Raw genomic sequence first — 26,755 nt, forward strand, 5'->3', positions numbered from 1 at the left:
CTGTATATTAACCATGTCACCGCCTAGTCCAACGCTCGCTGTGTAAATAGGATATAAAAACCCTGCAGCTCCTCCAGCTGACCTGCAAATTCATTTATGATAAACTACAGCTGACACTAAACTGAGAGGACAATAGAAAATAACCACTGGGTAAGGCCACTTTCACACGTTAAATTGTTTTATCCTATGCCTGTCAAATCAGTTTTTTTGTGGACCATCTGTGAGAAAAAAATAGTTGTAAGAACAACATGTCATTCTCATACAAGTCTATGCAGATACTCAAATATCAAAGATTTCCACAGAAGTAATGTTTATAGACAAATAGATAAAAGCAGGTGAAACATTGAGGAAATATGCACCAGGCACAGATTAGACACTGTCCAAAACACAAATGTACAATGGTCCAGATGCTGTCCAAAACACAAGTGTACAATGGTCCAGACGCTGTCCAAAACACAGGTGTACAATGGTCCAGACGCTGTCCAAAACACAGGTGTACAATGGTCCAGACACTGTCCAAAACACAGGTGTACAATGGTCCAGACGCTGTCCAAAACACAAATGTACAATGGTCCAGACGCCGTCCAAAACACAGGTGTACAATGGTCCAGACGCTGTTCAAAACACAGGTGTACAATGGTCCGGTCTTGTTCTATGCATTTCTTGGATAATTATAAAGAAAGGTTTTTATCTAGTTTTAATTTTTATCCAGTAAGCACATCACAAAATTTTGACGAGACCCTGGAACCTACAAGACAAAGTCTCGCTGTAATGTAGATTTGCATAGGAAAAAGTGCCAAAAAATTGCAGAAGCCACAAAGTGGTTTGACCCTGAAAGAAAGTTCTCAGATCTGATACAGATAACTTTTAATCACTTACTTTGCAATTTTACTCAGTTTTATTGCGGCTTTTGCATCAGACTGCATCAGATGATGTGAGATTCGGCTCTGTGGGAGGGCATTAGCTGAGGAGACTCTTCCCGAATCTGCTATGCTCTGCTCATGTAGGAGAGGCTCCTGTCTGCTGTGTGCTGACAATGTGCTTAGATTATCATGGCACAGGGTTTAGCTACACTTACACTTAGATTCTAATGATTGTATTAAAATACAACACATAGATCATGAGATGGATTTAGAGAACATCTATCATCATATTACCTCTGGTAGATGATTATTACTTACCTCCCCATCCTGACCATTTGTACAGCATACTATGTATATAACATATGTGTGATGCATATATGCTGCATCTGTAATGTGTATATACTGTATGTGTGTATATATGCTGTATGTTTGTATATGGCACTGTATGTGTGTGTATATAGTTCTATATGTGTGCACATGAGTGTATAATGTGTGATTGTAATATGTGAGCATACAAATATGTATATTTTTAAGTGGAAAGGGGGGCCCCCTAATCAGAAGCCTGCTATGGGGCCCTACCTCTCCTAGTTCCGCCTCTGTACCGGATGTTTGTTCTACATCTTCTTTTGTGAAATGTTCTAACCCTGTAAGGCCATCATCAGACAACTAAACCATTCAGTATTATAAAAAAAAAATTTATAACCGATAATATGTTTTACCAGTTTAACAAATTGACTCTTTGGAATATTTTATGTTCAAATACATTCCTGATTTCTTGAAAAAAAAAGTTTATTATTGCTAATAAATAAAAGTGAACTATGTAAAGTCATCAGTATACAAAATGTAACAAATTAGAAAAAACTCAATAAGAGATGAATATTCTATGGACAGAACCTAATCACTGGAACACTTTGTGACTATGAGAGCGATGCAGAGGTAAGTGGTTGTGTCTACTAGTGACTATGTGTGACTTTCCTCATGTCCATCACTTTTGGCTTCTCCACTGTATAATCTGACTCTGCATGGAGTGAATGATGAGCTAACGCCATATCCTGCAGGTGTTGTCCTTGCTCCCTGTAAGATAAAGCAATAGTCGGATCAAACAGACAGTGGAAAGAACAGGACTATGACATGAAAGTACAACAACTAGTAGATCCGATCTGTGTATTTAACATATGACGCTATTTTAGCCATGATCAACAAGGAGGTGGGGCTTATGGTTATGTAATTAGCATAGAAAGCAAACATTTGAATACTCCCTATAAATGGCATTCACTAAAACACAATAATAAGGAGATCTCATAGTTGCTTTTTTTATTACAATGCTTGTCCGGAAAACATATCTGCTTTCTTCCAAAAAGTTCTCCTCTCCTGACCTAAGGTAGTCTCTGGTATATGCCATTAAGCTCCATTCATTTCTATACAGATGAGCTATGTAGGTGTGAATTTTTACTCCATGTTTTCTACTGTGTTTTATAAACTAAGATAAAGAAGATTTTTTGTGACTATTTGAATGTGGTTATTCAACAAAAATATTGCTGAATATATGTTTATATGAAAATATACCCTGTTTTGTTTGGGAGAGGGTAATATTCTTATTTGCTATATACTGTACTTATTTTCTATAAAGTCCCACCTGTAATAATGGTGTTTCCTTCATAGTTGAAAGCACAGGAGAAGATTTCGTCGGAGTGTCCCTCCAGAACCTGAACGCACTGTCCGCTGTGCGGATCCCAGAGGCGCGCCGTCTTATCAGAGCTCGCTGTTAATATCCGGGTACCCTGAGCATTAAAACAGATCTGAAAGACAAAGAACAAAGGGTCACAGTATGTAGAGATATAGAAAACCAGCGCAAACTACATGACATGGGGACCGTGTAACATACTCCAGGGACCTTAATTAAAGTCCATCACAAGAGGCTGCACAGACCACAAGACGTCTAGTAACTTATCCTGCAAGTTTTCCCCAAATACGAAGGACGAGTTTTACCTTCCAATTATAATATTGGAAGGTAAAATATATTTTAAGAACAACTTGTCCTATATGATGTATTTTGCTAATAATTTATTTTAAAGGGAACCTGTCATTTATTTTAAATAATTTATTTTAAAGGGAACAGGTTCCCACGGCGTCATACTGTGCCCCATGCTTTTTTTTTTTTTACAAAAATCCATAGCGAACATCTACTGTAGCTAAAATCAAAAAAGTTGCTGCCACCTTGCCATTGGACACATCGAGTCCCAGGGGTGTCTTTTCTCTGCTCAGCCTCCTCATGAATGAGATACATTGGCAACATGTGACTCCCTGAAGAGAATTCCGGAGGAAGGGGGAATGAGGAATACGATTTCTCTTCAGCGAGTCACACAATGTCTCTTTCAACTCCCTCATTTCATCCTCCATCAGGAATTCTCTTCAGAGAGTCACACATAGCCAACGTCACTCTCAACCCCCTTGTTTCCCCCTCCATGAGGAATTCTCTTCAGCGAGTCACACACAGCCAAAGTCTCTCTCAATTCCCAATTTTCCCCCTCATTACTAAGGAAGGAATGAGGGAGCTGAGCAGTCACACAGTGACTTGGATAAAGATGAAAACATGCCCCTGGGACTCCCGGCAAGGTGTCGGAAACTTTTTTTTTTAAAAGTGATTTTATTAAGATCTGAGCTGTGGATTTTTACACATAAATAAGCATGGGGTATAGTATGATGACTTCTGGGGCAACCTGTCATTAGCTTTATTGTAAAAACCTGATGACAGGTTCCATTTAAAAGGGTATGCGCTCACAATATACTACATCCCTCTTATACCCCACACATATTTTCCTTCTGTATCGCTTCTCTCTGTCTTGCTTCTGTCTTTCTATCATATCTCTCTTGTATTTCTTTTGTCTCTCTCTCCCATATAGCTATTTTAATCAACTTTATTTGTGTGAAATATCTTTCCCTCATACAATATATTTCTCGCTGTCATACTGTATCTCTCATATTTCTATTATTCTTATACATATCCATCTCTCCCCCTCTATCCTCGGTAATTCCTCTGAATGTATTTATATTGGCGGATGTTATATTGCTTTAGTCCAGGCCTGATAACTGTGATAACATCTTCCCTGGGTAGGTCTTATTTGCAGTCGTAAAGATGTGAACACCTTCAACACTTGTAAAAACTAGCGAAGAAGCATCTCTAGCAACCCACAATCAGACGTGACTTTTATTAATACATGGCTGTTAATGCTCCGCAGCTACTCAGCATGGCTGGATATGCTGGAGGCGACGCTCATATAGTGATACAGCCGTCTGACATGTGTGCTGGATGCTGATCAGGAGAAGGAGCCGGCGCTTGGATTGAATTATTGATAAGTGTGTGGTGAGATCAGTGGGTGTTATACACGTCTTACAACCCAGAGAAGACCTACACACATGTGTAATCCCCAGCACATGGGGAAAGTTAATTAATAATAATTCCTTTTATTTATATAGCACACGCAGAATTATATTGTAATCCAGAATTGGTTCACATAGTTCTGCTAGGTCCCATTTATAGAGAACAGATATAGAGAAATAATTTTAATCATCTATATACAGGCAGTCCCAGGGCTATGTACAGGACAGGTTCTTTAGGTTTGTACTTAAGGTGATTTGCATGTAAGTCGGAACTGGTATATTTTATAATTGAAACTGCAGACAAAATTTTTTTTTCTCCCTGTGACAATTGGATTTTCAAAATTTTATGCTGTAATGGGAACAAGAATTATCATTAAAACTTCATTACAGACACCTTACAGCTGATCATTGCAGTCTGGGACTATAGTAACATCCAGAGAGCTTCACCAGAGATCACAGGGGGCAGAGAGGTTGTTGTTGTTAAATTGGGGACCGCCTGTACTATGAATCATATGGCTTGGATAACAAAGAATGAATGAATGTATAAGCAGCTGCAACAATAAGAGACACAATACAGTACATTATTTAATAAACCTTACTCACAGATCCAGGACTGTAACTATGGTAATCTTTTTATATTAGTTATCAAAGGCCTCCTATCTTCTAAAATCAAATGGGTAAAGTAACCAGAACTGTAGCTTCACAAGCTGTTAGACTGTGCATGACCCGAGGGAGGAGGGGGGGAGTGCTCCCGTGTGATGTAACAGCTTGTGAAGCTGCAGCATAGAGGAGCATTAGCATAATTTTAAAAGTTGATTTTAGAAGGAAGGAGGCCATGGCTAACAAATGTAAGACGATTACCACAGTCACAGTGCCTTGATCTATGAGTAAGTGTCACTGGCTTATAATGCTTGATATCGATGACAGTGGAACTCTGGATTTTTTTTCAATGATCAACGATCTTTAGGATAGGCAAATAATATCACAATGACAGGAGTCTGACCTCCAGAACTGATTAGTTTGCAGCACCAATTGAGAATACCATTAGCGTCAAAATTGGTTTTAAGGCAAGTGACGTCCCGTCTCTTTGAAAAATGGTAGTATTCTCAGCTTAGTCCCATTCAAGTGAATGAGCCTGAGCTGTAATGGTAATAAGTGAAGAGGCTGCATCAGTGTAACAGATAGGTGTCAATCCTCCAATCCTATCCCCTCTGCTGACATCTGATGCTTCACCTCTGCTCTTCGTTGATCTACAGGTCATTTGGATGCAGTATAATGCAAAAGGCCATTTGAGCTGTTAATAAAATAATTACCTTGAAATTCGGGGGAGCTTGGAGACGGAGAAGCCACAGTACTTACCTGGTTTAACACATGTCAACTCATTAGCAAATATGACAATAAAGTGATTAGAATTCGCTGTATGGCTACATAGATGTGATTAAACACGATTTCTCTGGCCCCGTGGGGGCATTTGGCGTGTTGACAGACCCCCTTTATACACACTGCATTATCACTGAGGAACATACATTTTCCCATTATCATTAACATTAACCACAGACACAGTAGAGAGGCAATTTCACAGCCCATGCTTACAGCCTAATTACAAAATCACTGGTGCATAGTTTAATAGGAGTGGAGAGAGTTGTCCAGGACTAGGGTCTAGCACCGGGTAGTCTGACATACAGTCTGTATCGCATAATACTTCTTCAGCACATGCTTAATATCTCCTACCCCCCCCCCCTGCCCTTGTGGGGCCAATGGATCATTGTCTGTCCCATATACTGCAGGGAGAGGTATAATGTTCTAGTGCCATTGCCCTTATGGCAAAACTGTAAGTCAAAACTGAAAATAACATTTTTATTAGAAATTTTTAATATATATTTATTACAAGTGGGATAATATACACGCAGTCCCCGGGTTACATGCAAGATCAGTTCTTCAGGTTTGTTTTCAAGTTGAATATTTATGTAATTCGGAACTGTATATTTTAACATTGTAACCCCAGCTAAAATTTTTTGGGCGCTGTGACAATTGGATTTTAAAAATGTTGGATTGTCATAAGAACCAGGATTAACAATAAAGCTTCATTGCAGACACTTCTGATAACTGTTACAGCCGATCATTGTAGCCTAAGGCTAAGGTGTCGGGGACCATCTGTACCAGGATTAATAAAACTAAGGCAGGAGTAGTGGTAAGAAATATAACAAATTGCCCCTTATTTTTACAGTATTACAGGGCAGTAGGACGCAAGACGTTAGAGTAATTATTGTAGGGCTGTAGGTTCTCATTATGTAAGAAAGACCGGGATGATCAAAGGTAGAACAGTCCAATCTGGACTAAGTATAGTGAGACAGGGGGCACATTTACTTACCCGGTCCTGTCTTCTTCTTCCCGGTGCATGTAAGTCCGACGCAATTTGAAATTTAAATCCCGCGATTAGTCTGAATCAGTCTGGCTGTATGACAGCCACGTCCCTGATTTGTGTCGCATAATCAGATTCTGTGCGCCAAAAACCCATTAAATGTGGCGCAAATTGGAAATAGTCGGGAAACCCAAACGGAAATGCGATGTGCGGACCCTTAGTAAATGTGCCCCAGGGTGTCTACCTGATGAAAACTCATACATTCTTTAAAAAATTCCTGTGTACTACACAGTGATTTGATTTCCCTGTCTAAAGGGTATATGTTTCTCTTAGGTAACACTCACGCCCTATCTCTCATACACACTTCTATTATCACCAGTGGTGTAACTTAAATCTGAGTCTGTGCCAGGCTCCTGACTATAATGTATGGTTTATAGTATTAGTCTTCTTCAATAGGAAAGTGACACCTAATGGGCCCCCTAAGCCTCTTTTGGCCCAGTTGCGACCTCACCCTCCCAAACCATACATTCAGTGGAGGCTGGGGATGGATGCAATACTGTCCATCCGACCCCCATATGTTCCAATGGCCTTCACTGAGCACATGTATCACTCAGCATGAGGGAGAGAAGTAGCTTTCTGCATCTTTCCATCCTTTGTTTTCCACAGTATATAATGTATACTGTGCAGATAGAGGCATAAAAGATGCTTCTCTTCCAGTATATGTCTATGGATACACTAAGGCCCCTTACACACTTGCGTTGCAGATCAGGGGGCGATCAGGATTTGGTCAGTGAAAAACTGACATTTTTCATCAGAGTTCAATCAGTTTTCAGAGTTTGTTCAGCGTCTCAGTTTTTCAAGCACGTTTTCAATGCATTTGCGATGCAATTTCAATACGCACAGATAACGTGTGTGAAAAGGACTCAGGACCGAGCTCTATCTTTTCTATGGTAATTGATGCGTGAAAAACTTGCATGTGTCTCAGAGTGAAATGCGTTTTTGATGCATCTCCATAGACTTGCATGTGTCCAGTGGAGTGCAATGCGTTTTTGATGCATCTCCATAGACTTGTATGGTGCGTTTTTCACGTGCATAAAGTAGACCATGGTGAGATTTAAACGCATTAAAAAAATGTGTGTGTGTATGCGTGAAAAAAAATGCAAGTCTGGAAAAACCCATTGATTACAATGGGTCAAAGTACAATGCAAGTTCTGTGAGCCAAAAGCACATGCCGAACAAGCGCGTGAAAAACGCAAGTGTGAAAAAGGGGTCTAAAAGTATACACCAGGAGCTTTCATTGTGCATTATATATAATATGCCAAGTTTCTGAAGAAAACAAGATGTAAATGTAGCTAAGGTAGGGATGAGAGTTCCCTATTCTAGAAATGAGGAGGGGACCACCAGTGAACTGTCAAAGTAGGGGACCAAAAGTCCTCTTGTCCTGTTGAGCCGCCCTATGGTGAATAGCTCTTCTGGGATCAACTGTTTTATAAATCCCAAAGTCAAGGTAGGATATTCTTGACAACCAATCCCAGAAGTCCTATTCATTGCAGGCCAACAGAGGTGGTACCCAAAAGTCGACCACTCAGTGATCCCGTATATAGGGGATAAATATCTTGAACAACAAAACCTAACCTAACCAAAGGAAAGTACATTTTATTATTCTGAGACTCAATGACATAAGAGTAAACATACCTTGGAAATCTCTCCATCGTGTCCCTCTAATTTGGCTAAACACTTCCTGCTGGCCGCATTGTAAACTCTCCCAGTTCCTGTTAAAAATAGCAAGAAAAGTTATAAATGTAACACTGCCCTAAAGACAATAAACCCAGATGTCACTTTTTTTTCCAGTGGCTGGCGATTTTATCACATAATCCAAGCCTTTAGCCACACATCAACAGAACAAATTAATCCCTGCAAACGCTTTCCTGGTCCTGCTATCAGCAATGTGCCGGAAATTGCAGGTAATCATCAAATACACATTTGAGAAGCACTTGACTTAGACAGAGGCAGATAAATGCAGAGAACTGAACATGAATCATTCCACTCAGATTGCACATGATTATATGGGAAGGAAAAGGTTACTAAAGTTTTTTTTTCTCACAAAAGTGGATTTGTCACCAGGAATGTTATAGAGCAGAAGGAGCTAAGCAGATTGTACTTAGTGTCCATGTACAGCTGTATAACATTGTACCTACAGATAGGACACTATATACAATCTTCTCTGCTCCTCCTGCTCTATAACATTATGACTGCAGATAGGACACTATGTACAATCTGCTTGGCTCCTGATCTATAACATGCTGCCTGCAAATAGGACAATATATACAATCTGCTCTGCTCCTCCTGCTCTATAACATTATAACTGCAGATAGGACTCTATGTACAATCTGCTTGGCTTCTGATCTATAACATGCTGCCTGCAGATAGGACACTATGTACAATCTGCTCAGCTCCTCCGGCCCTATAACCTGCTGCCTGCAGATAGGACACTATGTACAAGCTGCTCAGCTCCTCCAGCCCTATAACCTGCTGCCTGCAGATAGGACACTATGTACAAGCTGCTCAGCTCCTCCTGCTCTATAACCTGCTGCCTGCAGATAGGACACTATGTACAAGCTGCTCAGCTCCTCCAGCCCTATAACCTGCTGCCTGCAGATAGGACACTATGTACAAGCTGCTCAGCTCCTTCGGCCCTATAACCTGCTGCCTGCAGATAGGACATTATGTACAAGCTGCTCAGCTCCTCCGGCCCTATAACATGCTGCCTGCAGATAGAACACTATGTACAATCTGCTCAGCTCCTCCTGCTCTATAACATGCTGCCTGCAGATAGGACACTATGTACAATCTGCTCAGCTCTTCCTGCTATATAACATGCTGCCTACAGATAGGACACTATGTACAATCTGCTCAGCTCCTCTGGCCCTATAACATGCTGCCTGCAGATAGGACAGTTTGTACAATCTGCTCAGCTCCTCCTGCTCTATAACCTGCTGCCTGCAGATAGGACACTATGTACAAGCTGCTCAGCTCCTCCGGCCCTATAACATGCTGCCAGCAGATAGAAAATACAATCTACTCAACTTTCTTCAATCTGCAACCTGCTGCTTGAAGATTGGGTTGTATTATGAATGTGACTGGTAAAGCAATTGGATTTTTTAGTATTTCAGGTGGCTATACATTAAAAGTACAATATAAATGTGAGCTGAAATTCATCTGTAATGCATAGCTGTGTAATATATATATATATATATATATATATATATATATATATATATATATATATACACACACATATATACATCACAGCTAAGCCTGCTTTATGCACAGGAATCAGTACAATGCTCCAGTTTGTGACCTTATTCCCACAATGATATATGTTGGATACATGACTGCTGGCTCGGTGAGATAACAGAACTGCTCTAGTTGCAGGTATCAGGTATATTTCTAGCTCGCCCTTTCCACTCAAAGCACTAAATTATATGACACATAGATCACAATGTAATTGCTTGCAGACCTGTGCATCCATAGCCTAGAATTCCTAATATTCTAAAGTGTTTGCACCATTTCTGGTCAGGAATATCCACTGTGCATGGGACATGGAGGTGGATTTAATAGGTTGTGCTCTGAGTAAAACCTTATGTTTTGCATGATAGTTTGTAGTTTATGTGGGGCTGGTCACCGATATCTTTTATAGTGGACGGAAGCTGCCTCTACGACCACATGCAGTAAATAGCAGAGTATGAGTACTTAATGTGGTCTATGTTCCTAACTTCCCTGACTTCTGTCATTCATGAGAGTTCAGGGAACACCATATAAAGCCAACCAAAATCGGCAGAGTTGGCCAACACACAACAAATGTGCATGCAGGTCTTAAGCCAGTGTTAATGCCATTGCACCTGCTGATTATCTCATCTTATAAGGAATAACACCCACCATGATAACCAGCCTAAACATTCTGTCCAAATATTCAGGGGGAAAGAGAGAACTGAGCATGTGCGTCCACCTCACTATAGTACCTGAGGTGGACGCGGAAAGGGTGTCCCGTAGAAACAGCATAATCCCATGAAGTGTGGTGTTACCTGTGTTCTTTAATACTTATAAGGTTGCATACATACTATAAAAATTACATGAAACATTGACAAGCATCTCAGTGGCACAGAAGTGAGCATTTCCTTCTGTACCAAAGAGAATCGTACTGGCAAGATAAACTCATCTAAGATGTCAAAATCTTAAATTACTTTTTTTTTTAATTAAAAAAGTTTTTATACAGCAAAAAACTATGATTTGTTAACCTTTTCTTCCACTTGACAACCCTTTTTACTTTCTGAGATTGAAGGACCCTATTCAAGACATAGAAACTCTCCATTGCAAGCCATAGACCTTACCATCAGCGGAGGCTGTGGCAACCAGTTGTCCAGTGGAGTCAAATGCAACGTCCAAAACCTCATCTTCATGGCCGGTCAGGGTCGCCACACATTTTCCACTCAGTGCATCCCACAACTATGAGTAAGACAGAGGCACATCAGTAAAGACACACACATTACAATCTCATCCACAAGTACTGGAAGTCGTTACAGATTGTCAGTGCAGAAACTGAAGTTCTGATTGTGGCCTAAATGATCAGATTGCAAATAAATATCCATGGTTGTACGGATATGGGACTATCAGACCCCACAGATGTACAATTAATATCCAATCCTGAAGATAAGACGTCAAGCTGTTCAAAGGACCCACATCAGCTAGGCAAGCGCTGCTCAATGTTTACCAGGCATAGTGTCATATGTTATGGTGCTAGGAAATGGACTCTCACTGATCTCATATTCGCCCATTAGTATTAAAATCTTAGAAATCCTCTTCAACCTATTCAAAAGATTGGACCTGGACTGTAATACCAATCCAGTCCATTGAAAAGATTGCTACTGTTTCATTGAATGCAGATAAGGCTTGGTTCACATCATTTTTTTTTAGACTCTCAGCGTATATATATTCCAGGAAAGCTCCTGATATATCCAGGAAAGCTGAGCTTATACATAGGCATATACCGGCAGACAGAGGTGTACTTTTTAGAATTTGCATCTTTCCAACCATTTCCCACCTGCTGAGTGACGTGTACACTCAGCAGAGGCCATTGTAGGCAATGGGGGACAGATGCAAAGTATTGCATCCCCTCCCTGGCCTCTGCTGAGTGTACATTCAAGGAAGTCCCCAGTGATGTCACTGTCCATATAGGGACACCATGCCAGAGTTCACTGCTCCCATTTTAAGGGACACACATCTTAACCCTCCATTGTAAGGACACGTCTGGCATCCTCCTGATGTATCCTTACAACAGACAACAACAAAACAAGCTGAGAATGCAGTTATTTTTATCACCAAAACATGGTAAATTCCTATAATATATTCTATTTATATGGTAATCACTCATGCAAATTAATACCAGGGACTACTAACATGTAAATGGTCTTTGTGTCTTCTCCGGTGCAAGAATAGATTATTTTAGATTCATAAAATGTTCTCCAACCAGTAAACACATCAGTTATGCAGAGGAGGATATTGCTTTTTACTTATTTATAAGGTACGTCGGTGGGACAGGTACGCTGAGATCCAAAGCAGCGACAGCAACAATCACAACAAAGCAACTTCAACACTGAACGGAGGATATTACCCACCGCAGATCAGTGTCAACAGCGTTTATCTAGCCGCTTAACCTGTGGATATAGTGTAGGGAAAGCTCTGGAATCAGCAGTATGCAGATTTCGGCTTTCATTATGTATACAGCTGTCATTCCTAAAGTGATATACAGCATAAAACACCAACTGCGAAAAGATACATCCTCTTACCCTGCAGGTCTTATCCATGGAAGCAGTGGCGACTAGAGAGCAGTCCCAGTTGAACTGTGCGCTGCTGATCTCTCCACGATGACCGATCAGGGTGTGAACTTTCCTGTACACAAGAAACAAGTAGTAGGTTACTCCAATCGGCTTTCACCGAAAAAAGAGAAAAACACACAGACAGTGGTAAGTAAAAACTAAGCTCTCTCTTACTGCCATATTAGGAATGATACCCAAAATTTGTTTTCCACCTACAATGAGGACCATAAACTTGTGCCTGGTGTTACATGTCGACACCATTTAACAGAGCAAAACTGTGATGTATAACTAGACACAGCCAATGGGGAGACTATGTTGCACAGGGAATGGATTCTCCTTTTTGCGATTGCAATTGCAGACATATGTATACAAGGCCATATTTGCTTGGGATTCTGGGTAAGGAATATGCAAATATGTTTTCCAGGATGAAACAAGGAAGACTATGCCTCCAGTGCTACCATAAATAAGTCAGCTCCATATACAATCAACTTTCAAGAAGCCTTGTGTATGGGATACATTGTAGGGGACTGGTTTGGCTAAGAAAGAAGCCATGGATGTTGGTCAGGAAGGAATTCATTCTCTTTATAGTGATTGTCTTTGCAATTGTCATCCTGCATATTGGCATGGTTGGAGTACACGGTGTATTCATTCTCTTAGCGCCCTCCAGAAGATACAATCCGTATACCTCTACACTATACCAATAAGTATTATGCTCATACGTATATCCAGTGTCTGCAGAAGGTGCGTATAGTACAGAAATGTCAGGTATTGACTCCTTTGTTTAGCATCTTATTCATAAAAACACTACTACTTGCAACATAAAGGAGTGCCAAGTCTCTAATACATGTTTTTAAGGACTGGTGTCCTACTTGAGCACCCAATGTTTTCTTCAAGGTGATGTTTGTTGGGTGTCTTCCCACTTAAGAAAGCCGATTCTGCAGAAGGTCACAATACAATAGGGGGACCATGGACTTTTCTACCACTTGAAAAAGAGCATTTGATGTGCACAGGTTAAAGTAACTGAACAACAAGTACTGTTGTGTGACCCAAGACCCAATTTAGGGTCTCCGTCTCTATTGCTTGAGTATTAGTATTGGCCGTTTCACTCTCAATTTCTCCAAGCCGTCGTGATGAAGAATCCATCCACACATTACTGTACCTGCCGGAAGGAATGTCCCACACAGACACCGTATGATCAAAGGAGCCTGTGATCAGTCTGTCGCCGGTCGTGTTAAATGACAAAGAAATTATTTCTGCGGAGTGTCCCTGGAGGTAAAATGAACAGAACCGAACATTAAAAGAAGCCATGTGAAGAAGTGATATAGTAATCTTATGCCGTGCAGACGGCACAGTCACAGAGTATTAATATAGAGCATTTTTTTGCATTGATCTGTGGTTGGCCTCTAGAGATACGATTTCTGTGTATCCTGGTAACAAAATAAAGAGGAGTTGGAGGCCACTCTGAAGACACAGCAATGACAATGCTTGCAACTAATAGCAACTTAGAGGTCACCTTATATGGATTCCAAGATGTTAACTGCATCTCAAGAGAATATTATACACTTAAATACAAGAAACTTTAGTTTAGATAAAGTAATATTAAAAATGTTAAATAGAACTTATTTCCATTACATGATGATGGTATCCTGTCTAAAAGCAGCATGTTATAGAGCAGGAAGAGCTGACCAGATTGTACACATAGAGGAAGGCTTAAAGGAAATCTACCAAAATGAGCCATGATAAACCAGGGACACTTACTCATAGATCCAGGCACTGTGACTGTGGTAATCTTCTTATCCATGGCCTCCTTCCTACTAAAATCAACTTTTAAAATTATGATGTGATCTGAAGTGATTACACTGTCTCACCCTCCCCTCTCTGTCAGTACTGCTGAAGTGATCACTTCCTGATGTATTCTTAGTGCTAAGGGTGTAAAGTCAGATGAGCCCCTCAGTCTCATTAGCATATTTTTAAAATTTGATTTTAGAAAGGAGGCGGCCATGGATAACAAATAGAAGAAGATTACCACAGTAACGGTATTAGTACGTTGTACTAATACACATTGATCTGTGGTTGGCCTCTAGAGATACGATTTCTGTGTATCCTGGTAACAAAATAAAGAGGAGTTGGAGGCCACTCTGAAGACACAGCAATGACAATGCTTGCAACTAATAGCAACTTAGAGGTCACCTTATATGGATTCCAAGATGTTAACTGCATCTCAAGAGAATATTATACACTTAAATACAAGAAACTTTAGTTTAGATAAAGTAATATTAAAAATGTTAAATAGAACTTATTTCCATTACATGATGATGGTATCCTGTCTAAAAGCAGCATGTTATAGAGCAGGAAGAGCTGACCAGATTGTACACATAGAGGAAGGCTTAAAGGAAATCTACCAAAATGAGCCATGATAAACCAGGGACACTTACTCATAGATCCAGGCACTGTGACTGTGGTAATCTTCTTATCCATGGCCTCCTTCCTACTAAAATCAACTTTTAAAATTATGATGTGATCTGAAGTGATTACACTGTCTCACCCTCCCCTCTCTGTCAGTACTGCTGAAGTGATCACTTCCTGATGTATTCTTAGTGCTAAGGGTGTAAAGTCAGATGAGCCCCTCAGTCTCATTAGCATATTTTTAAAATTTGATTTTAGAAAGGAGGCGGCCATGGATAACAAATAGAAGAAGATTACCACAGTAACGGTATTAGTACGTTGTATATAATGATCAATTTTCATGTTAGATTTTCATGTAGCCAGCATGTTATAGAGCAGAAAGAGCTAAGCTGATTCTAAATTGTGTCATGTGCCCATTACTTCCCAGCACAATCCTTCCTATGTTTGATGTCAGTAATCTACATGTATGGTCCAGTCTACAATGATTCCCCCAGTCTGCTGCAGAGATACTGTCACTAGTCTGGGATTCTTGCTTGTGTTGCCAGGTTATAGCGTTCATGAAATAGCGCACAAAAACCACAGAAAATAAGTTTGCTCTTCTGGACGGTGTACTCAACACAAAACAATGCAACATAAAAGAAATTATTTCAGATGTTCATCGCGGCAGTCAGACGGAGGCAAGTGGGCGTAGAGTGAGAAACCTTCACCTAAATAACACTTGAGGAAAGAATAGAAGTATAAGAGTCCTTTTATGCTGCTGTAATGGAGGGTGTAAATAATGAATATGGCTCTGACATCTGGGAATAATAAAAACTACTTGTACACAACGTCCGTGCGTTCCGGAATATATCACATTAGTCGAGACTGAAGCATTGTGTGCCAGGGAATATGGCCGTCAATTCAACTCTAAACTTACACTTAATGTCAGTGCCTCCTCTCCACTCTTTATATCCCATAGTTTCGCTGTAGTATCCATGCTTCCAGTTGCTACCAGGGTACTTTGAGGGTTAAATGCAAGACAAACCTGGAAATAAAAGAAAATTAAATTGGACCTAATAAATATGCACTACCGGAGACTCTGACACAATACAACTTAATCATTAACCAAAGACGGACAAATATCAGTCACTGTGGTGACAAAAAAACCCACTCACAAATAGTAACCAGGCCGGCTGGCGGCACAAACTCTGAGGAAGCGGCTGGCGGCACCACCTCTGAGGAAGTAGCTGGCGGCACAAACTCTGAGGAAGCGGCTGGCGGCACCGTCTCCAAAGGAAGCGGCTGGCAGCACCACCTCTGAGGAAGTAGCTGGCAGCAGCACCTCTGAGTAAGCGGCACCTTCTCTAAAGGAAGAGGCTGGCGGCACCGTCTCTAAAGGAAGGCATCACATTGGGGCAGATTTATCAAGCTGTCTGAAAGTCAGAATATTTCTATTTGCCCATGGCAACCAATCACAGCTCAGTTTTCATTTTACCAGTGCTCATGAATATATTAAAAGGGGAGCTGTGATTGGTTGTCATGGGTAACTAAAAATATTCTGACTTTCAGACAGCTTGATAAATCTGCCCCATTGTCTCTGAATGAATGCTGATGACAATGCCTCGGAAGGAGCGGCACCTCCGAGGGAACGGGTGTTCGTCCTAGATGGATGTTCTGTTGGCAGTGTATATTGGAGATGCTTTGTTAACACTGAATATATTTTCTTAGGGCCACTCTGCTGGCACTGTCTGTGAGGGAGAGTGGGGGCACAATCTATGAGGGAACAGCTGACAGCACTGCCTCTGAGGGAGTGGCTGGTGTCACCACCACTAATGCAGTGGCTGGCAGCACCATCTATAAGGGAGCGGCTGGCAGCACCATCTATAAGGGAGCGGCTGGCTGCACCATCTATAAGGGAGCGGCTGGCTGCACCATCTATAAGGGAGCGGCTGGCTGCACCATCTATAAGGGAGCGGCTGGCTGCACCGTCTCAGAGGGATTGCCCAGTGGCCCCGCTTCTGAGGAAGCGGCAGATGGCACCACCTCTGTTGGAATGGCTTATGACACCGCCTCTGAGGGAATGGCTGAGGACACCGCCTCTGAGGGAATGGCTGAGGACACCGCCTCTGAGGGAATGGCTGAGGACACCGCCTCTGAGGGAATGGCTGAGGACACCGCCTCTGAGGGAATGGCTGAGGACACCGCCTCTGAGGGAATGGCTGAGGACACCGCCTCTGAGGGAATGGCTCATGACACCGCCCCTGAGGGAATGGCTGAGGACACCGCCTCTGAGGGAATGGCTGAGGACACCGCCTCTGAGGGAATGGCTGAGGACACCGCCTCTGAGGGAATGGCTGAGGACACCGCCTCTGAGGGAATGGCTGAGGACACCGCCTCTGAGGGAATGGCTGAGGACACCGCCTCTGAGGGAATGGCTGAGGACACCGCCTCTGAGGGAATGGCTCATGACACCGCCCCTGAGGGAATGGCTGAGGACACCGCCTCTGAGGGAATGGCTGAGGACACCGCCTCTGAGGGAATGGCTGAGGACACTGCTTCCGAGGACTGGATGATAGTACCACTCCAAGAGAGTTGCTGATAGCACCACCTCCAAGGGAAAGGCTGTTTGCTCTGTATAAGAAGGATGCTCTGTTGGCAATGTATACTGGAGATGCTTTGTTAACACCGAACATATTTTCTGCTGATGCTGTCTATAAGGGACAATCTGAAGACAATGCTTGTGTGAACCTTAAATTGGACCAAAGACCATACTTATGTACATGCAGCCTTCTTAATTCCTTAAACGCTGTATATGGTAGCTGAACTGCACTTTTCTTCCAATTTAATATGTTTTTTGTACATTAAATTTGTAACAGAGACCCATCCCATTCATGATCATGTGGAATCTATAAGGAAAGTACCCTAGGGAACTTATTCAAAACTAAGGCAAACCAATGACTAGCAACGAGATACCAACAGTACTTTTATATCCCATGCTCCAGCTGTAGATTGATGCATTGTCTTGGGTGATAAGGCTCTTGCTATTAGCCCTATTTGTATACATAAGCTGCACTTTGGCAGGGCACTTATTTCTCATGATCTTCTTATGTACTCCCAGCCACGTCTATCAGTCTAGGTGACCTAATCTTCCACTACAATCACTTTTATGGAATATGCATCACACCATAAGAATGTAACACTATAACATTGAAGAAAGCATTTATACTATAGAGTCTTAGAAGACCTAAAATAAGCATCTTGTCTCTTACTCCCACTACCCACCACTTCAGATCACATCAGGCTTGTGGTTCTGTGAGATACAGAACTGGATATGTAGGCAGTCAAAGGCACAGGCCCATACGAATTTCCACCAAATCACTCATAAATATAAAAATCAGAACTGAATAGATCTGCAATGTGCCTGTGCATTCAGAATTTATTCAGGAATATATTAAAATCAATAACAAAAGCTGGTACAAGAAGACGTAATAGAACTTAATTGTGTGTAACATGGATCTGGCCCCTGGGAACCTGACAGACAAGATCAGTAATAAAGCTTAGCCTGCTTCACCATTCCTTGTGATATACTGACAGATCTTTACCATGACTCAAAGGTCTTCCTAAGAAAGCCTCAGGTACTTGTCTTTGAACGTAAGGAAGATTATATTGACCCATGGATTCATGTCTTTGGTGATTGTATGGGTTATTAAAACATGTGCTTATATATAGAGCGATACAAGAGGCAATATAAACATAATGCCAGGATGGTTGTGGGTACAGGAGATGCTGGATTTACAGGAAAATAAAGGTTAGGGTAGCGTTAGGGAGCAGCAATCCATTACTATGAAAGCCTGGAGTCTGAATGAGACTCCTAGCATTGTCACGTCGGAAAATCGCCACCAGAATATTGTAAAAGATGATGTGCAAAAATACTATATACAGCTACCCTATATATTGTAGTATAGCATTATATGGTAGGATCAATCAGACCCCCTAGGGTTAAAGTACCCTATAGAGTCTAAAAAAAGTAAAAATAAAATTAAAAGAAAAAAATGTTTAATTAAAAAGAAAAATCATAAACACGTTAGGAATCACCCACCATGTCACAAAAGTCTTGAACAATCAATATATACAAACTGTTGTTCCTGGCGTAAACCAAAAAATAGAACTTAAATGTCCAAAATGCAGCTTTTTTTGTCATTGTGTATTTTTCAAAACAAAAAATGTAATAAAAAAAGTGATAAAATGTTGTAGTCCCACAAATAGAATTTAATGTAAATGTCAATGTAGATGACACTTTACACAGCTCCATATGCCAAAGGATGATAAAGTTCAGATAAAGTCAGAATATGGCAAAATAAAGAAATTCTTTTTCGTAGAAAAGGTTTAAATTTTTTTAAACCTAATAAAAACAAATAGACCCTCTATAAGCCCAGTAATCGCCCCCGTAACAAGTGTCATTTGGAGTGTAAGGCCATAAAAACAGAGCCCACAGGAAAGCATTTTATCGTCAAGTTCACTGCATTTGAATTTTTTTTCCCACTTTCCAGTACACGGCAAGAAATATTACATTCTGCCAATAGGAAGTACAATTGGTTACACGCAAAACGTTCCTTTATAATGCTCCGCACACAGAAAAATAAAAAAGAAAAAGTGGAAACACATCTATTATATCTAGGAAAGAGACAATTTGGATAATAATCTGGATACAATGCACATCTGGGGGGGAATCAATGAAATACTTACTATTTCTGCGGTGTGCCCTTTGAAGGTGTGATAACACTTCCCAGTCTCCGCACTCCACAACTTGCAGGTCTTGTCAAATGACCCAGTGGCTATTTTATCTCTGTTTTTAAAAAAAACATAGATTTTTTCTTAGTTTTTTCAATATATATTATATATATATATATATATATATATATATTGTGTATGTTCCATATTGCCATTATTTCCTCTTACCCATAGGGGTTGTTAAACTGGATGGCGTAGACCACATTTCGATGGCCTTCCAGGGTATGCAGCTCTTCTCCTGACGCTGTGTCCCAGACTTTACATGTACGATCATAACTGCCGGTAATAAAACTAAACAAAGAAAAATTTGAATTTAATTCAAATAATTTAATTTAAACAAAAAGCAAAGTGTTGGGTGGTCTTTACCTTTATATGGCTTTGAATCAAGCTGTTAAGGCCCAGTTCACACCTATGTTCAGAGCTCTGTTATTATATTGGGGGGCATTTATTATTGCCTTTCAAACAGAAAACTGGCAGACTTTTTTCCCCTTGCTGAGCCTCTTGCGCCTTATTTATGAAGTGTTGGCGCCACTATTTTGGTGGTTTTCTGACACTTCTAGCTTTCCAAATCCTTTTGTGGAGCAGTTTTTGGCACATAATTAGAGCAGCTAAAAGCAAGTCTATGGAGATCGATTTCACCTTCATGAATGGGGAGACAATTCTAATCCTTTTTGTTTGTGCGCCAAATAATTAATCCCTTGCGTCACAAAACATCCCAGTGAAAATTATAGCACACTTCCTGCGCCACCCTCTACCCAAATTAATAAATGCCCCCTCATTATGTCACCATAATAGAAGACTAATTGACCTATTAAAAAGTCTAGTGATATAAAACAGACTCATAATGGCTTCTCATAGACTGTAAGCTCTTGTGAGCAGGGCCCTCACTCCTATCGTATCCATATGACTATGTTTTACATTTGTTTTATTGTCCCCCATGATTTGTAAAACAATGCTACGGAATATGATAGCGCTACATAAATAAAGATTATTATTATTATTCTTTCAGCATCTGCACCACATCCAGAAGTGCTTCTGTTATTTCAGCAGAAAATTGAACGGATGCTGCTGCGCTATTTTTTCAGTCTAAAGTAACGGAAGCCTAACAAGGTAAAAACGTACACTAATGGGAGCCATTAAAAACCATATAAGTCAATGGACATTGAAACGGATCAGTTAGAAAATAATAATGCAGTGTGGAACACAGGTGTGAACTGGGTCTAACTTTTACCAAGGCCAAGGCTCCCCTGCCTCCTTCTACAACTTTCCAATGTTAACAACAAGGACACAACTAAAGTCCGCAGGGGCACAATGGGTGCTATGCCACTAACAGTATGACTATGCACTACAGTGTGTATGTTTTGTGGGCAAGTTTGTTGTTTCCTATGAGAAAGAAATGTGTAAGCATCCATTTAACATTTGAAAAAAAAAAAAGATCAGTGAAATATGAATTTGGCGTGCATATATATATATTTATATTTTTATTCAAATTTCAGCAGATTCTGCTCAGAATATCACCCATGTTACCGTTTTATATTTTTTTTTAAAACCTAATCAGGGGCCTCCTATTGAAATCAATGGGAGGTATAAGTTAACACGGATTTTACAACTTTGCAAAAATTGAAGGGGTGAACAATTGCTGAGGGTTTTTGTGTTTTGTGCATGCTACATCACAGTGTAGACTCCTACATACACTTGGGGACTGACAAGCTATATTTCAACTGGAAAAATATGTGTTAATGCAATGTACCAAGAACAATTCTTGTTCAGAAGAATGGATGCTGTAGATATTCTGCAATTTATTCCCTGTATAGTCTATAAACAACACTACGTCCTATCGTGTCACCCCATACGCCTCCAGACTGGAAGAAGAAAATCACCTTTCCTATTGTATCTCATAGTAATTCATAGCAATAGACAAGTCCTGTAGCCGTGATGGCGATGTATATTTTGTAGGAGGCAGGAAATGAAACCTTCTTATCTTTGCCCACTGATGAGCACGTACAGAGGGTAGTAATGGCACCAACTCCTTATCCTTTACATCAGTGCTTTCTGTGGCTGATGTGTTCACTTTCATTCATCCATATGCATATGCCATGTAAGGGTAGTAACTCTCCCTGGTGTAGAGGATGCCCCCTGTATAAGGTGATGGCAGAACCTCCTCTCCTCTAGGTGTAGAGGCTGCCCCCTGTCTATGGTGATGGTAGAACTACCTCTTCTCTAGGTGTAGAGGCTGCCCCCTGTCTATGGTGATGGTGGAACCTCCTCTCCTCTAGGTGTAGAGGATGTCCCCTGTCTATGGTGATGGTAGAACCTCCTCTCCTCTAGGTGTAGAGGCTGCCCCCTGTCTATGGTGATGGTGGAACCTCCTCTCCTCTAGGTGTAGAGGATGTCCCCTGTCTATGGTGATGGTAGAACCACCTCTCCTCTAGGTGTAGAGGATGCCCCCTGTCTATGGTGATAGTAGAACTTCCTCTCCTCTAGGTGTAGAGGATGTCCCCTGTCTATGGTAATGGTAGAACCTCCTCTCCTCTAGGTGTAGAGGATACCCCCTGTCTATGGTAATGGTAGAGTCGCCTCTCCTCTAGGTGTAGAGGATGCCCCCTGTCTATGGTGATGGTAGAGTCGTCTCTCCTCTAGGTGTAGAGGATGCCCTCTGTCTATGGTGATGGTAGAACCACCTCTCCTCTAGGTGTAGAGGATGCCCTCTGTCTATGGTGATGGTAGAACCACCTCTCCTCTAGGTGTAGAGGATGTCCCCTGTATAAGGTGATAGTAGAACCACCTCTCCTCTAGGTGTAGAGGATGCCCCCTGTCTATGGTGATGGTGGAACCTCCTCTCCTCTAGGTGTAGAGGATGTCCCCTGTCTATGGTGATGGCAGAACCACCTCTCCTCTAGGTGTAGAGGATGCCCCCTGTCTATGGTGATGGTAGAATTACCTCTCCTCTAGGTGTAGAGGATGTCCCCTGTCTATGGTGATGGTAGAACCGCCTCTCCTCTAGGTGTAGAGGATGCCCCCTGTCTATGGTGATAGTAGAATCACTTCTCCTCTAGGTGTATTGGATGCCCCCTGTCTATGGTGATGGCAGAACCACCTCTCCTCTAGGTGTAGAGGATACCCCCTGTCTATGGTGATGGTAGAATCTCCTCTCCTCTAGGTGTAGAGGATGCCCCCTGTCTATGGTGATGGTAGAATCTCCTCTCCTCTAGGTGTAGAGGATGTCTCCTGTCTATGGTGATGGTAGAACCACCTCTCCTCTAGGTGTGGAGGATGCCCCCTGTCTATGGTGATGGTAGAACCGCCTCTCCTCTAGGTGTAGAGCAGTGGTTCTCAACCTTTCTAATGCTGTGACCCCGCAATACAGTTCCTCATGCTGTGGTGACCCCGAACCATGCAACTTGCAGTAAAAACACAGTAAAATTGCGGCTTCGATGGCTTTAGGCGACCCCCGGTTTTGGTTGTTCGACCCCCGCTGGGGTCCCGACCCACAGGTTGAGAACCACTGCTGTAGAGGATGCCCCTGTCTATGGTGATGGTAGAACCTCCTCTCCTCTAGGTGTAGAGGATGCCCATGTCTATGGTGATGGTAGAACCACCTCTCCTCTAGGTGTAGAGGATGCCCCTGTCTATGGTGATGGTAGAAGCACCTCTCCTCTAGGTGTAGAGGATGCCCCCTGTCTATGGTGATGGTAGAACCTCCTCTCCTCTAGGTGTAGAGGATGCCCCCTGTCTATGGTGATGGTAGAAGCACCTCTCCTCTAGGTGTAGAGGATGCCCCCTGTCTATGGTGATGGTAGAACCTCCTCTCCTCTAGGTGTAGAGGATGCCCCCTGTCTATGGTGATGGTAGAACCTCCTCTCCTCTAGGTGTAGAGGATGCCCCCTGTCTATGGTGATGGTAGAACCGCCTCTTCTCTAGGTGTAGAGGATGCCCCCTGTCTATGGTGATAGCAGAACCACCTCTCCTCTAGGTGTAGAGGATGCCCCTGTCTATGGTGATGCTAGAACCTCCTCTCCTCTAGGTGTAGAGGATGCCCCCTGTCTATGGTGATGGTAGAACCGCCTCTTCTCTAGGTGTAGAGGATGCCCCCTGTCTATGGTGATAGCAGAACCACCTCTCCTCTAGGTGTAGAGGATGCCCCCTGTCTATGGTGATGGTGGAACCTCCTCTCCTTTAGGTGTAGAGAATGCCCACCGGCTATGACAATGGTAAAGCCGCCACCAGTTCTCATTTGATATAAACCCGGTCTGCAAGATTCGTGGATCAAGATAAAAGAGCAATGCAGGTTACATATAATTTAAAACACATCAGATGGAGATGGCATATGAATGTACCTTGCCTGTATTGTTCCTGTGAATTGGATGAATAAAGCTACCTAACAATTTTACTGGATTCAGTGAGTGCCGATCTACTCCTTTCATGTGCTGCCTATATCCAGAGAAGTGGAAGACTTTCTCTCACAATCGTGCACCTGGTGGAGTGCGAACCTGATTTTCTTCCTATTTAGCCATAGCTATACGATACCCTGGTTATACCCATTCCAAAAATGTATCTGGCCATGGGCTGAGATAGACCATTAGTCCATGAACGACATATTTATATTTCCTTTGTCTCTTGTGGCTGCAAAGGTGTTAGTTACTAGCTACCCCTTACCGAGCCAGAGTCCCTGTGCTGCCTTTGTAGTAGGACATTCCCAAGATCTCATTAATCATACAAGATAAGGCTCGGGAGAAGTGAGGGATATGGATGGCCTGATGAACAAGACCAAATCTGGCATGTGAATCCCCCTTGTACATCACACCCCCACAGAGCTTCTTACCTGGATCCAGATTTATTAAATGCCACATTTGTCAGGGGTAAAATATGAGCTCTGAGCACCTGAAAAGATAAAAGCAGAGATGATACAATCACAAGAGCTGGAGAGATGGAATACAGACAACTCCTGACTGTCACATAGTACGAGCTGTTTGATAGACGGATATCTGACATCTCTAACTGACAGAGATAGAAGGGGGTCCAGAATCGACAATTGGGGATTTTATTTTTTCATTCATTCATTTTTTTAATTTATCTGTTCCACTCTAACTGGGGCGGCCATTACAGGTGAAGAGGTGCACGGCTGTAGTGACATCTGTCACTGTTTAGGCTGTTCTGGGTCAGTACCAGGATCCGGTGGTAATGTCTTTTATCATGTGGCCTCCAGGGCGCAGAGAGGCAGGGGAGCAGCCGATGCTTCTTCTCTTGTTTGATCGCTGTGCATGAGAACTGGAGAGGACAGAAGGAGTAACGCTTCTCTCTTCTCCCCGCAGGTTCCCTGCAGCTGCCTACAGTGAGGATCCTGACATTTTCCTGTCATTACTGGGGGGGCTGCATGGGGCACTTTATTACTGGGACTCGAGGCAGACTACATGGGGTACTTTATTACTGGGAGGCAGACTGCATGGGGCACTTTATTACTGGGAGGCAGACTGCATGGGGCACTTTATTACTGGGAGGCAGACTGCATGGGGCACTTTATTACTGGGAGGCAGACTGCATGGGGCATATCACTACTGGGAGAGGGCTGCATGGGGCACATCATTACTGGGGCAGGCTTCAAGGGGCACATCATTACAGGCAATCCCCGGTTTACATACAAGATCGGTTCTGTAGGTTTGTTATTAAGTTGAATTTGTATGTAAGTTGGAACCATATACTTTATAATTGTAACCCCAGGCAATTTTTTTTTTGGTTTCTGTCACCATTGAATTTTAAAAATGTTGGATTGCCATCAGAACCAGGATTAACAATAAAGCTTAATTGCAGACGCCTTTAATAACTATTATAGCTGATCATTGTAGCCTAATAAAGTACACTAAATTACCAATTACCAGAGGTCCGTTTGTAACTAGGGGTCGTCTGTAAGTTGGGTTTTCTTAAGTAGGGGACCGCTTGTACTGGCAGAGGGCTTCATGGGGCATATCATTACACAGGAAGTCAATACGTTTTCCTAGTTACTTCGTGGTTAAATTAGGGGCCTCAGTTTATACTTGGGTCGGCTTATACCTGAGTATATACAGTAGATCATTTTATGCATTAATGATTCAAAAAGGATAGCTTCATAATTACATATAAAAATACAACATGTAATATAGCAGGAATTTCCCCTTTAAGACAAAGGCAGTTTGATGTAATAAGTCTTGTCAGAGCGGCGGGAGCAGCCACAGTCGGACTCCTCAGATATAATGTCTGTGTACACAGCAGACCAGCAGGACGGTCATTGTGTATTCTGGAATCGCTAGAATGAATAATTCATCGGTGTAATTGACGCTACAATAAATGAAATTATTCCTGCTCGAGATTTCACACAGAGTAGTCATTCCTTCACGTATTCGACTCAAGGAACATACAAAGTATCCAGAATGACCAATAAAGGGATATAAATGGTTACATTCACACATATTTAAAAATTTCTACTTAAAGGGGTATTTCGGGATTTACTTAAATTTGTACCCTGAGTCATTATAAGGTTGTCTGCAGCCCAGGGCCAATCAAATGAATTGGGCTTAGTTGCAATATGCAGGATAGCCAATGTACAATACACAGTGCTGTGAATGTTAGAAGAGGCCATGATACTAGAAAGAAGACTGCAACTACTGGGGTGTCATCTGTTAAACCCTTCGCTGACCCGATATTGTCCTGGAAAGTATTCCGGAAAGTTTATATAGTGACCTAGACCACTTGTGGGGTAAATTCCTTTTACTATACATGTATTATACATTGCTGCCAACAGCTGTTTTTGGGTAAAGACCCCACCTAAACAGTTGGGGTATTAAAGGGTAAGTCCAGGATCTGCAGTTCTTTCCTATATGGGCTCCATGTCGGTGTGCAAATAACAAACACCATATACTCATCTCTCTAGAAAGTCACAGCGCCAACAGAGTGCACCAGATTTGTGATCAAATACCCCAGGAAGGGACCCCTGAGGAAGTCGCATGTAGCGACGAAACACGTGGGGTATTTGATCACATTGCCCTCAAAAAAACACTCTGGGGCAGATTTATCAAGCAGTCTGAAAGTCAGAATATTTCCAGTTGCCCATGGCAACCAATCAC

The 26,755-nt window shown here is 41.9% G+C and overlaps 1 protein-coding gene across 2 annotated transcripts in view; it reads right to left on the reverse strand.

The window, feature by feature from the left end:
- Positions 1-1,642: 1,642 nt before the first annotated feature.
- The window catches only part of DAW1 (dynein assembly factor with WD repeats 1), a 31,647-nt gene continuing 6,534 nt past the window's right edge, over positions 1,643-26,755 (reverse strand). For both annotated transcript variants that reach the window (XM_072139619.1, XM_072139620.1), the window contains exons 4-13: positions 24,481-24,539; positions 19,827-19,949; positions 19,614-19,713; positions 15,805-15,912; positions 13,642-13,748; positions 12,453-12,555; positions 10,998-11,112; positions 8,302-8,378; positions 2,500-2,662; positions 1,643-1,937 (exon numbers count right to left, since the gene is read on the reverse strand). In XM_072139619.1, coding sequence (XP_071995720.1) covers positions 1,903-1,937; positions 2,500-2,662; positions 8,302-8,378; positions 10,998-11,112; positions 12,453-12,555; positions 13,642-13,748; positions 15,805-15,912; positions 19,614-19,713; positions 19,827-19,949; positions 24,481-24,539 — 990 coding nt within the window. In that variant the 3' untranslated portion in view covers positions 1,643-1,902. The remainder of the gene's footprint in view (positions 1,938-2,499; positions 2,663-8,301; positions 8,379-10,997; positions 11,113-12,452; positions 12,556-13,641; positions 13,749-15,804; positions 15,913-19,613; positions 19,714-19,826; positions 19,950-24,480; positions 24,540-26,755) is intronic.

The sequence above is a fragment of the Engystomops pustulosus genome, chromosome 3 (assembly GCF_040894005.1).
Source record: "Engystomops pustulosus chromosome 3, aEngPut4.maternal, whole genome shotgun sequence".
Taxonomy (NCBI): Eukaryota; Metazoa; Chordata; class Amphibia; order Anura; family Leptodactylidae; genus Engystomops; species Engystomops pustulosus.